This window comes from Erpetoichthys calabaricus, chromosome 2, assembly GCF_900747795.2.
Source record: "Erpetoichthys calabaricus chromosome 2, fErpCal1.3, whole genome shotgun sequence".
In the NCBI taxonomy this organism is placed as follows: Eukaryota; Metazoa; Chordata; class Cladistia; order Polypteriformes; family Polypteridae; genus Erpetoichthys; species Erpetoichthys calabaricus.
Window position 1 is genome coordinate 43,235,300 of NC_041395.2, and position 13,442 is coordinate 43,248,741.

General features: G+C 38.8%; 1 protein-coding gene across 1 annotated transcript in view; it reads right to left on the reverse strand.

Annotated features, from left to right (window-relative positions):
* Positions 1-8,323: 8,323 nt before the first annotated feature.
* LOC114669627 (butyrophilin subfamily 1 member A1-like) overlaps positions 8,324-13,442 on the reverse strand; it is a 58,830-nt gene continuing 53,711 nt past the window's right edge. The window contains exon 12 of the mRNA XM_028825806.2: positions 8,324-9,759. Within this exon, the coding sequence (XP_028681639.1) occupies positions 9,224-9,759 (536 nt within the window). The 3' untranslated portion in view covers positions 8,324-9,223. The remainder of the gene's footprint in view (positions 9,760-13,442) is intronic.

Sequence of the window (13,442 nt, forward strand, 5' to 3'; positions counted from 1 at the left end):
GCACTACAGGGGATGAATTATGATTAAAGATTAAAACAGCTGAACCTTTTCAAGTTAAGCAAAGGAAGATTAAGAGGTGACATTATTGAAATGTTTAAAATTATGAAGGATATTAGTACAGTGGATCGAGACTGTGACTTTAAAATGAGTTCATCAAGAACACGTGGACACAGTTGGAAACTTGTTAAAGGTAAATTTCTCAGAAACATTCATAAGTTTTTATTTAAACAGAGAACCATAGACACTTGGAATGAGCTACCAAGTAGCATGGTAGACAGTAGGACTTTAGGGGCTTTTTAAACTACACTTGATGTTTTTTAGAAGAATTAAGTAGATAGGACTGGCGAAACTTTGTGGGGCTGAAGGGCCTGTTCTCGTCTACATTGTTCTTATGTTCTAATGTTTGAAAATCTGACTAAATTTGTCCACGTTACTGTCTTGGAGCAGCTCTGTCACTCTGTTGATGTTTATTTTTAAACTCAGCCACCGAATGATGAATAATTCTGAACCAACATATAATGATATGGTCCTTTTTCAGACACAACAAGGTGAACCTGCTTTATGCAGATGTTAATTACTTCAAATGATCTGGACAGGTCTGACCATCTTAATGTCAACTATAGCCCTGTTATTGATTGCAGCAGTTCACCAGTATCCATGCCTGGAGTTCTTATGTGTGTTTAGGGGGTTGTTGTTTATTTTATTATTTAGATATTTCTATTTCTTTCTCTTGAGCTTCTGTAAAGTTCTAATTTCCCTTCATGGACAAATAATGTAATATCTAATCTAATCGAAGGAAGGCTGTGTAAACAATTCTCCACATTAATGTATTTGTCTATCTAAATATGAACAATCCCCACAGGTTGTGGTCAAAAAACAGGGTAAATGTAGTGCCTCAAGGGCTGCATATTGTGCCAAAAGGAAGAACCTGCCACTCATAAATGTTTACTGGAATATTACTTGCATATTCCTACATATAAATTGTAAAAGTGGCCTGTCCTCTGATAGCAGCCATATCTGATGAAACAAGTCTCAGATATCATTAATGACTACATCAACATGTTCCCTGAAATGTAGCAATACACCAAGTAGAGTGAGCCTTAAAACTGGTCCAGGTTCAGAGACACTTCTTCAGATTGTAGCCTTTATACTGCAGGGAAGAGTTAAACACTATTTTGTTCTTGCCATTATGGTGAACCATGTGATGTGGTATGTACCGTGATTCTTAGGACTGTGACTTTTTCAGGGTTTAACTCCTTTATATAACCTGCCTGTACAAGTTTCAATAACTCAGATTTTTGTGAAGCAGACTGGTTTTTGCACTAGCCTTTTTCTGATCCTCTAAGATGTGAAACAACTGCTTTTTCGGAGCGCTCAATGATGGCAAGCCTATCTTCCATATAGTGTTGCATAGCGAAGAACACCATCCACTTCTGTGCTTTGTTTTGGCCTCAAACAAGCTGATGGCTTCTTGATCTCGATGTGAACATGTTGCCAGTTTCTTATTGCTAAAGGGCAATGTTTCTCACTGCCACAGTTTACTGACATGTTTGAGCAGCTTGGCAGATCTCGACTCCACCAAGGTAATAGTGTTTGCTGTACAGGGAGCTAATGTTGGAGCAATTTTGCTAGACCTTGCAAAGCCCAACCTAATCTTGTGTGAATATCAGCTAGACCTCCAGGTGGTTCCAACCTTACTGGTTCTATATTGAAGAAAAAATGTGAGTTATCTCAACCAATAAGTAATAACGGATGGATCTGATCAAAATACTGTAAAGGCAAACCTTGCAAGTGACCATACTCCTCTTGCAGTTACATTGGACTGTTTACCTAGACTCAGTGGTTCAGCCAATGGGCAGATCTACTATGAAATTTATGAAGCTTAAGCTTCAAGTCCCCTAATCCCAGAGGGGCCTAAGAAATTGCTTTAATTTTCAATTTTGATAACTCAAAAACTATAAGGCTTTGGAAATTGTTATTGTTATTTACACAGGTGACTTCGACATGTGAGATAATCTAGTATAGCAATTTTAATCAAAATCTGAGATGTATTGGTTACATTTTTTTAAAAAAATTGTGATGATCTTTCATGGAACAACCCCACTGAAGAAGATCACAGAGGTTACACAGACCTTCTTGATAGTTGCAAAATGACTCCATAAAAGTTCAGGCTTCAAGCTTCAGGGCCACTGTATTCAGCAGTAAAGGCATCCTCAATCTTAAACCTCTTGTTAGGCTGTGAAAATGGTGATATTGTGAAAGAGATGTGAGCCCTTATAACCTGAGTGTTGTGCTTTACTGCTGTTAACATAAGGTCATCTGGTTCATCCTGGAGCTGCAGCTTCTGGGCTGCTGTAAAAAGAGAATTGTATGTTTTTAGTCATCATCCAAAATGGGGCAAGTTGAGAGTGAATGCTGACCATTACGCAATAATACTTTACTGACCTTAAGGAGGACATTGAAGTCATTAGCTGTTCTGTCCAGAGTTTCACTGCTCGAGGTAACAGAAGCTTCAGTCTTAGATGCACTTAATTTTGTGATTATTTGTGATTAATTATGTGATTTGCAACTTAGTTGTAAAAAATTCTGCTGGACCTATTTTATCAGTGCCTAGATTAGATTCATAGGCAGCCTCTAATGCTCAACATCATACAAATTTAAAATTAGAAAAATTCAGAAAAATCAATACAATATTCACATCCTGACTTTTACTATACGAATTTCAAAGAAACTGGAACCATCTCTTCCATTAGAATACAAAGGAGGAGGGAGGTCCCAGCAGCAGTGACATCAGTGACATCACAGAACACAAGGAACATACTTAAATACATAATATATAAATACTAAATAATAAATAAGCATAACAATATTTACAGAAATCACGTTAAAATAAAGAAAAAAACATGAAAAATAACAGTTCACAAATAACAAAAATAATAGAAAATTAAAAATATACCTAAACCAGGGAATAAAATCTGAAATTTAGCAGAATTTACAGGATAATTTTGTTATTGTTAAGTCTTCACTTTTCTGACGAATTATTACTGTGCCTCTTTAGTTTTAGTTTTTGGATTTAATTAGCTTATGTTTGGTGAATTTCTTTTCTTCTGTTGAGTTTAAAGCTTTACGTTAGCTTTTATTTGATCCAATACGCATTCTTTTGTTACCCCTGTAATATATACAGTACACATAGGGATAATTTAGAAATAACATTTTGGTGTGGATAATTTCACCTTTGGAGTAAATATAAATGTAGCTCTGTGCAGCTTTAAATGGTGGCCAATTAGAAAAGCTACTTGTCAGTGAGCTCACATTACAGATAAGATACATACCTCCGTAGTCTGATTCCACATACTGCGCTCTTCTGGTTGCAATCTGAATTTTGCCATTTTTAAAGTTTTTGTTAACACTAGTACGGCAGAGATATAAGAAAGTATAGATCATCACTCATGGCCTTATGTGGACAATGCCATTAATTCAACTCATGACCTTACCAAAGAATTAAGAGCTGCTATTCCTAATTTCATTTAACCCAAGAATAGTCATCAACACCTACCAAAAGATACAATGGAAAATCATAAACATGCCTTTTGTTGAACTAATGTAATATGTAACAGTAGAAATGCTTCTTAATACATAAATTGGAAGGATGTGGTAGAGGCTATGGTCCAGGAAGAACACAGGACAACAGGTGAATGTAATAGTCCAGTTGCTAAAGATTATCTGATCGCAGAGCTGTGTATTTTCCAGGCAGACCAGCAGGACACCTTGCCTGAAGAGTACCACTTATTAAAGGCCAAAAATCAGTTTCATCTACCAGCATTGTGTTCACTTAAGTCCCAGAAGCTGACAAAGCAATCTACTATGCTAAAATACTCTTGTGATAAACTCCTTCATATTAAAAAGTTTCTCCAGAGCAAATGGTCAGACTGGAATCTCCTAAAAGATAATGGTATTGTGCGGCGCCTGAAATATTTACATTGTGGGTCAGGTCACCGCTACAGCTGGGCGGCGAAAGAAAAGTTCACCGGCAGCATTTGCTCAGAAATATGCCACCCTACTCATGGCTCTGGAAATAGGAGTGTCAGTGTGCCAAATCTGCAATATGTTAAAATAAACTCTGGTCATGGATCTGTGCACAACAAACCCACATCGGTTAATATTGCATTGTTTAACTCAAGATCTCTTAATGGCAAAGCACTGGTGATATCAGAATTCATTACAGATCTCAAACCTTGACTTGCTTTGCTTAACAGAAACTTGGCAAAAACCAAGTGATGTTACATCTGTCACGGATGTGACCCTGCCTGGATACATTGACATCATGGAACCTCGCAGCTCAAGACAAGGCAGAGGAGTTGCACTGCCAGATCAAAGTTAAACATCAAAAGAATCCCCATTTGAAGGTCCATTGTCTTTCGAGTGTCTGGCTCTTAAGCTAATAACAAAATCTGAACCTGTCTTACTTATTGTTGTCTGTTGTCCCCCGAAATACAATGCATCTTTTTTATCTGATCTGACTGAATTATTAACCCACTTAAGTTCACTTCCAAGAGAGTCATTCTTCTTGGCGATTTCAACATCCATATTGACATTACTACATGTAAACTGAGAAATGAATTCCTATCCTTACTGGACTGTTTTGACTGGTGCAGCATGTGGATTTTCCCACCCACTCAGGTGGTCATACACTGGACCTGATCTGCACATCTGGATTATCTGTCGGCAACACTTATAGCACTGATTTCAGACTCTCTGACCATAAAGCAGTGCTTTCACTGTCTCATTACCTCTCCCTCATCTTACCTGTAAATGTCAAATTTCTTTCCGAAATCTTAAAAATATCTGTCCCTCTGTTCTTGCTGGATCCATTTCTGATCTTTTTCTGTCTTCACCTATCCCATCAACACTAGATAGTCTTGTTGACCACTATAACTCAGCCCTTCATTCAGCATTAGATAAAACAGCTCCTTTAAAACATAAGGAGTTTTCCTTTAAGCGTTCAGCTCCATGGTATAATTCAGAGCTACAATCCATGAAAGCAATTGGCCGACGCCTTGAGAGAATGTCACGTAAGTCTGGCCTCACTATTCACATCCAGGCTTTCACTGACCATCAAAGGGCTTAACGGGATGCACTAACTGCAGCTAAGAACACACATTATGGCAGAATAATAGAAAGTGGCCATGATAACCCAAGGGTTTTGTTCTCTGTAGTTAATAAATTACTTCATCCTGCATCTGGACCAATTACCTCCTCTACTGAAGTCTGTGAAAAATTCCTCCACTTTTTCCACAATAAAATTAAAGATCTAAATAATTCAACTAACATAAATCCATTATCCATTTATATCTTTCCCTGTCTTCCTACTCCATCCAGCTCCTTCTCTAAGTTCTCACCAGTCACATCGGCATTTGTTAATGACCTGCTTTGTAAGATGAGGCCAACTACCTGTGTACTGGACCCCATCCCCAGCACACTTCTTAAATCCTGCCTTCATGCCATAATCCCGACTGTTATGACAATAATTAATACATCCCTCAACACTGGGTTTGTGCCAGCCACTTTTAAAATCACTTCTGTAACCCCCATGTTAAAAAAGTCTTGTCCATGCTTTTATCACATCCCACATCGATTATTGTAATTCCCTACTGGCAGATGCCCCTTCTAATCTTATATCACAGCTCCAGTTGATTCAAAACTCTGCTGCAATAGTCCTTATTTGAACCAGCAACAGTGAGCACATCACACCCATCCTGCTTCGCTTTCACTGGCTCCCTGTGTCTTACAGGATTGAATATAAAATTCTATTATTAATCTACAATGCTTTAACTGGCCTTGCACCGGACTACATCAGTGACCTTCTAAATCACTCTGCTCCTGTTTGCCTACTAGGGTCCTCTGATTCTGGTAATCTTGTTGTGCCTCACACTAACCTGCACTCTATGGGTGACAGGGCCTTCAGCTCCATAGCACCCAGACTTTGGAATGACATCCCAAAATTAATTAGATCAGCTGACTCCATTAATTCTTCTAAAAAACAACTTAAAACTCATCTATTTAGGAAGTCTTTTAACTTAACATTCTGCCCTTTCTTTCAGTTTACCTCTCTGTCCTGCTGCTCAGGATAATTTGTGTGTTATATCACAAATTAGGTTATTTGTTACGTTTTTCTTTTAGTATTGAATTTAGTATTTCACTCTGGTTTATTGTCCTTTATTCTATTTAATGCTTTGTTATCTGTTTCATTGTTCCATTCAGGAAATCATTTGCATCCAATGTTACATATACACTGCTGTTTTTTTTTTAAGACTCTGTGAAGCGCCTTGAGCATGGGAAAGGTGCTATATAAATAAAATGTATTATTATTATTATTTTGAAGATGTGAGGCTATCTACAAACATCAATACCAACGTTTCGAATGCTGTAAACTGAACCAGTAATGCCAGAAATGGCAGATTTACCTCCAATGTGGTTATGTCTTTCCAAACCCTCTTTCTTCAGTATGGGTGTTGACTGTTTTGGTCCATGCCATTAAAGACTGGAAGTTGCACTGAGAAAATATGGGGAATTATATTTAAATGTCTCATAACTAGATGCATCCACCTTGACAAAGTCACAGGAATTGATACAGACCCCTTCCTGATGGCCTCAGGAAGATTCATGGCTCAACAAGGCATGCATATGAGCTACTCACAGACCAGGGTACTAATTTCCATGGAAGAGAAGCCCTGGACTGCTGGTTAAGCAGAAGTTCACATTCTATTTTCATGCACCAGGTACACCCCACTTTGGAGGAGAATGGAAGAGAGATACAATCTGTGGAAACTGAACTGTGCTGTACTAAATGGAAAGAGAAATGGACTTGAGATAGTTGTGGTGAACTAAACTAGCGGAAGTCAAAATCAGAAGAGCAAGAATCAAATAACTGAGCTAAGAACATGAGACAAATATCATAGTGGATTTAAAAAAAGAGAGAGGGTTAAAACCAAATATTAGACTTCTATGATCTCTTCATTCCATAAAAATAGTTTTGTATTGTTTTTTGAAAAGTTACATTAAATACAATTAATCTAAAGAGGGATATTGGGTGAAAATCAGAAATCAGGCCTTACTGTGGACTTAACATGAAGGTATGATAAGCTACTTGGACATTTGACACAGTTGTGACCTGCATTCCATTAGAACAGTAAGCATAAGAATGCATGATCTTGTATTTTATTAATACCTATTTCTGCATCTTGAAGGAAATTGTGAAATAATCTTTCAGCAATCCTATAGCACTGCATAGTGCTCACCAGCACTGACCAAATGGATTCTTTGCTTATATATTACTCTTTTAGGTAACTTGCAGTCCTTGGAAAGACAACTCACTCAGCTGGTTTAGTTGGAGTTCATGTGACTTTAGCAGGCTTGCCATTTTATAGGGTCCTCTGTAGTTGCTCTGAAGCTGCTCATTTGAATATCAAAATGCCAGATTAAAGTGCTGGTGCCTCATCACCAATGTCATAACAAGGTGGATGCAACATGTCAGTATTTCTATGTAACCCTGCCTTTGACTGACCAACTCCAATTTACACAGCGATGTGTAAGTTATTTGAAATTCAGCGGTAGTTTTCCTTTGTGCTGCAGTTTATGTGGCCAGTGGTGAGGGCATATCAGCATTGGCCTTGAGCGGTGTGTTGTCAGGTGGCACAGCAGGGTTGTTAAGTGATGTGCTGATATGCGCTGTAGCAGAGATGTTGAATGCTGTACTTGTGTGCAATAATCCAGTCCGGTATATGAGGGGAAGCAAAATTCTTTGTGTGGAGTTGTAGATGTAGCCATCTCTTGGTTGTCTCCGTTCCTGAACTGACACTGCAGTGCTGTTCCACGTCCTGGATTTCAGTTTTGAGATTATCCCTCCTCAATTGCTCTATAACAACTGCTACGATTTGCCTCATCCATTACCTGTGCTGACTTGTCAACAGTTCAGACACATGCGGCCTCGCCTGGAATCATTCACAACATAATCTGATACAAATTCCTTAGCCCCATCATCTAATTCACACTGCTCCTTTCTGAAGCTTTACCGGTGGCCATATACCCATGGCAATGGACCTTAGTGGATGAAGAAACAGTGGTGGAGCTGCCTAAGTAACAGACTGTGGGTTGTTTTTCTTCCTATACAGATACTGCAACTCACAATTCAGATCCAGGATGTCAGCCTCATTTGAGTGATGGAATGCCATCTCACACTGCTGGTAATTTATCACTCATGCCATCCACAGATTAATGTAACATGCCAGCACCGTTACAAGACAAAAAATCAAAGGCAAACAGGTTGTATAGAAATGATCAATATTATCAGCCTTAATCAGTATAATTACTACATTTGTTCCATAGGATGGATGCCAATATAGAAGCTTTTAATGTGAATTTTACTTTGGACCTCTGCATCATACAATTAATAAAACATATTTCAGCAAAATGCCACTTGAAACTGTTGATTCACAAAGGAGATTTTAAACACACTCATGTTTCTGTGATCATACACTGGAAAAGTTAGTTAGGACTGAAAAAGAAAAGCATTTTAATTAAATATGTACTAAGTAAGATTGAATTTTTGATATCATGTCAGAATGTGTTATGGCTATACAAAGTAAGACTTTAAATGCTAGTAGTCACACAAAGGAACACGTATATTAAATGCAAATTAATATCTTGTTAGTTGTTAGACAAAAACTAAGTACAAGGTATGTAAAAACTATACAATCTTTATAAAAACACTAATAGCCAATATACTGTGCCTGAATAGAAGTAAATAAAACTTTATAAAAAATAGTTGAAATCTGTTGAAAACTAAACAATTACTGTACATTCAGAGTGATAAAAAGGATATAGAATCATCTATACATCCGTCTTCTTAACTCACTTATCCCAAGCAGGGTTGCAGGGCAGCATTAGCCTATCCCAGCAAACATTGAGCACAAGGCAGGAATAACACTCGGGAAGGGCATCAGTCCATCGCAAAGTGAACACACACACACACACACACACACACACACACATCGGGGCCAATTTGATAATGCCAATTCACTTTTACAGGTTAGGGAAGAGACCAGAGCACCCAGAGAAAGCCCAGCCAGACATGGGCAGGACATTTACACTCCATACAGGGAGCACCCTGGACATGAACCCTGCCACTGTGCCAAACTGAATCAAATAATCTTAAATAATTTAATCACTCAGGGGAGCAAATAATCATTGGCTCCTCATTGTAACATATTTTATCATATCCACATGGACTAAAAAATGGATAGACCTTATCATTGAATACAATATCACTAAAAGTGTGAAAACAAAATCCACTGTTGGCATCAGTAAAAGAAATTTCCCCTTTTTTGTAGTCTATTGAAACTCTAACTTTCTTAGGCTGCTCCTCCATAGTCCAACGTTTAGGAGAATTAGTTTGAACTATTAAGTCTTTAGTATTTCGAAGAGAGATGATCCAGTAACCATTTTCAGGGATTAGACGGGGTCTTCCTTGTCTTTCAGCTCCTTCTGTTGCAACGCCTACATCCCAGGATTCCTTATTTTTGACTATTACATCCCAGTAGTGCTTTCCTGATGAAAATCCATCTTTGCCAAGAATGCAAAACAAACGGTCAAAGCTATTTCCATCTCTAGTATCATTACCATGTCCAAAATATGCCTCTTTACCGTTATCAGAAACTTTAATCCTGGGATGTGCTGTTTCAGTGTCAAATAACACATCAGCTAAAAAGATAAAAAAAAATATCAGAGATGTCACTTTAATTTACAAATCTTCTTGCTTATCCCTTTTTCTTGAACTTCTGCCTCCACTTTACTATATTGCTTTTCTGATTATACAACCAAGTTCTGTTCTAATTTCTAAGAATTACAGTATTTTAAATAGGTAAAAAGGTCTTAATTGATTATGGGCAGAAAATATATCTCATTCAAGAAAATTGTTTATTAATTTATGATTTACTTCTAAAGATAAATATACATAACAAGTACATGAGACAACAATAAAAGATTTGCTTTCAACAGTGCTAATAACGTATTAAAAACTATGTTTTTACCATGTGTGCTGTTTTAAGAATGAAACCTTCATAATAAATCAATCAAATAAGCCATCTAAAATGAGACAAAAGCAGAAAGAGGAGAGAATACTGAAGAAGAAAAGAAAAGCTTGATGAAGAAACCGAGTATCGCTTTTTCTGACGTTGGTGGTACCATGATACAAAGATGGCCGCTGAATTTTAATCAGAGTTTCATTTTAAACAAATCATTAGAGGAAAAGAAGTACCTTAGTGCTAGATGCACAAACAAAAATCTAAAGGCCCAAACACTGAAACCATAAAGATGTTCAAACTGAGCAATCTAAAATAATTGCATTTTAAAAGGAACTCTCTTTCTTGCAGTGCAAATAAACAACAATCTATATAGATAGATAGATAGATAGATAGATAGATAGATAGATAGATAGATAGATAGATAGATAGATAGATAGAACAAACACGTAAGAACCTTTGTCAGAATAGAGTGATGATATTAGAAATAGCTTTAGGGTCCATACACGCTGTACATTTCCAGCATTTGTTTAGCTTTTCAAACTTGCCAATGGGGGCGGCACGGTGGCGCAGTGGGTAGCGCTGCTGCCTCGCAGTTGGGTGATCTGGGGACCTGGGTTCGCTTCCCGGGTCCTCCCTGCGTGGAGTTTGCATGTTCTCCCCGTGTCTGCGTGGGTTTCCTCCGGGCGCTCCGGTTTCCTCCCACAGTCCAAAGACATGCAGGTTAGGTGGATTGGCGATTCTAAATTGGCCCTAGTGTGTGCTTGGTGTGTGGGTGTGTTTGTGTGTGTCCTGTGGTGGGTTGGCACCCTGCCCGGGATTGGTTCCTGCCTTGTGCCCTGTGTTGGCTGGGATTGGCTCCAGCAGACCCCCGTGACCCTGTGTTCGGATTCAGCGGGTTGGAAAATGGATGGGTGGATGGATGAACTTGTCAATGGCTTTTTGTATGTGTTGTGCAAGCATTTTAAGGCTTTTATATGCATTTTTCAGGCATTTTAATGACTTCTATGACTTTAGTGCCTGGCAATCACAGTGCTGAAGAGCAGGTGTCATTAGTGTTGTGACCGCACATATTGGGTTCACCCTGTTTTGCAGCAAAGGGAGTCAATAAACATGTAAGCATGTAAACAGTGATATGTGAGAAACAAACAAACAAAAAAATCATTGCTATTTCACCAAAAAAAAAATTGCCCGCTGCTGTCACTGCAACATCATCTGGTTGTCTAGTAACGGTTATTGAAGAGGGGATTATCTTACACAGCAGTAATCAACTCAAAAGAATTGAACATAAATTATATTTATACACTAGTCATTTAGCCCATTACAATAACGGACGCTAGAACAGTAGTGCATAAACATCAGTAGGAACAGTCTATATTAAATGGCTGTATATTTACTGGCTTGTATGTGGCTGTAATATGCGTCATTGTATTGTGTGCCTTTAATTTTCTCTCACAGTAATACTGGTTTGTATTTCTGTAAAATGCCTGTAATATTCTCTGACAGTAATACTAGCTTTGATGTCTGTAATATGTGTTTAATTTTCTGTCACAACAGTGGGCAATCAGCAGATTCTCCGCAGCAACTGATGTAATGTGTGGCGTGCAGCTGATAATCGTGCCTGTTGTGTCTCTCCAGCAAGTACTGTGCAGTTCCCTAGCAAGTATTTTAATCTGTGCTGGCGTGCAGCTGATTATTGTATGTGTGGCATCTCCCCAGCAACGGATTTTATGTGCGAAAATAAATCTACTTTTAAAAGTCATCCTATTGTAATATCATGAAAATTCTTATATTTAGGAAAATCCCCTCAACGACACACTTTACACGACGACACTTTACACTTTAGAGTGAACACTTGCACATCAACAAACACTAATCCCACCTCTTTGGGGAAGCTGGTCTCCATGTCTCAGTACCCCATTGGATTTTTCATGCCTTATGTTTTAGGTCTTACCTTATGTACCGAAATCCGATTGGATCGGCTGCGCGACATTTTATAAGTCCCGCCCTCTGTCTTGTATGACGTGTCAGGTGGCCTTTGAAGCATCGCACCGTTCCCCGCACATGCACACTTCACCAGAAGACACACACGGACACTGGACGCACACAGGGGTTTTATTAAAGAGGATATTTAATCCTGCATGTGCTCAGAGTAAAATTTAATCGGCCCAGTTTAGGGTCACAGGGAGGCAGTGATCATCACAGCAGCACTCGTTTTAATAAAGCAAAAAATAAATGTTCTGAACGATGTACCAATCTTTCTCAGGGCTCAATTGTGCAGCCAAGCAGAAAAGAGTGTGCTGCTTGCAATCCAGTAACAGAAACCTATTAAAGTACCTGTTTAGTTTTAATTCAGCTAGGGGATGGATGCTATTTACTACAGAATGGACAAAACATATTTTCACAATTGAAAAGTGTTATAGACATGTTTTTAGTATTCATTATTAAAACAGGTAATACTACACAGCTAAACACGAACAATTAACGCACAAATACGAGGAGAGAACATGCAAACCCCATATAGTTGGCACTGTAAGAAAGGAATGTCAGCTCTGCCTATATGTTAAAACATCTGTAATGAACTTTAACATGATTAAAACTAAATGTTGTGGTGGATGGCCGGGACCCATGCCCAGCTAGGATGCCCCTTTGGCACTGAATCCGGGGGAGCAACCATAGGAGGTTTATTACTTCCCCCGGAACACTTGGTGGCAGCCCCCCTGGTTTGCATCGGGGCCACAATCAGGGAACATCAGAGCTCAGCCCTATTGGGCTCCATGGCCACCTCCAGGGGGAGCTGCATGACTTCCTGAGCCCATGTGGGCGGTGATGCAGCCACACCGGGAAGTGCAGCCTGATTTAGGTCAATCATCACCTGGAGCACTTCCAGGTGGGCTAAAAGAGGAGCCAGCAGCCACTACTCGTGGCACCAGAGTCGGGAGGAGGAAGACTAAGCTGCCTGGGAGGAGTGGAGGAAAAAGAGTGTGGTTTGGTGTTTTCTTTTTCTATGTTTAGGGGACTGTGTAGGGCCTGTGGGACATGGGGAAGATGTGCCCCATGGCTGAAGAAAAACTACATTTTTGTTTTATTTTTACATGCCTTCGGTGTCAGTCTGTGGCGGGTCAGCGCTGATATAGCACCTTATTCCACAATGTATACTTGTAAATTTTGTTGAATTCTTCTCACTTGAGTATGTGCACACTTTACCTATCTCACCGTCAATAGATAACGAAACCACTCGCATGCATAATGACACCTGCATTTTTTTTAGTATCCCAAACACTCTTTGCTTTCTTTTACCAGCATTTTATGAGCATTACCATTGATGTCAATGAAACAAATGATTGGCTTAAAAGTCTTAAA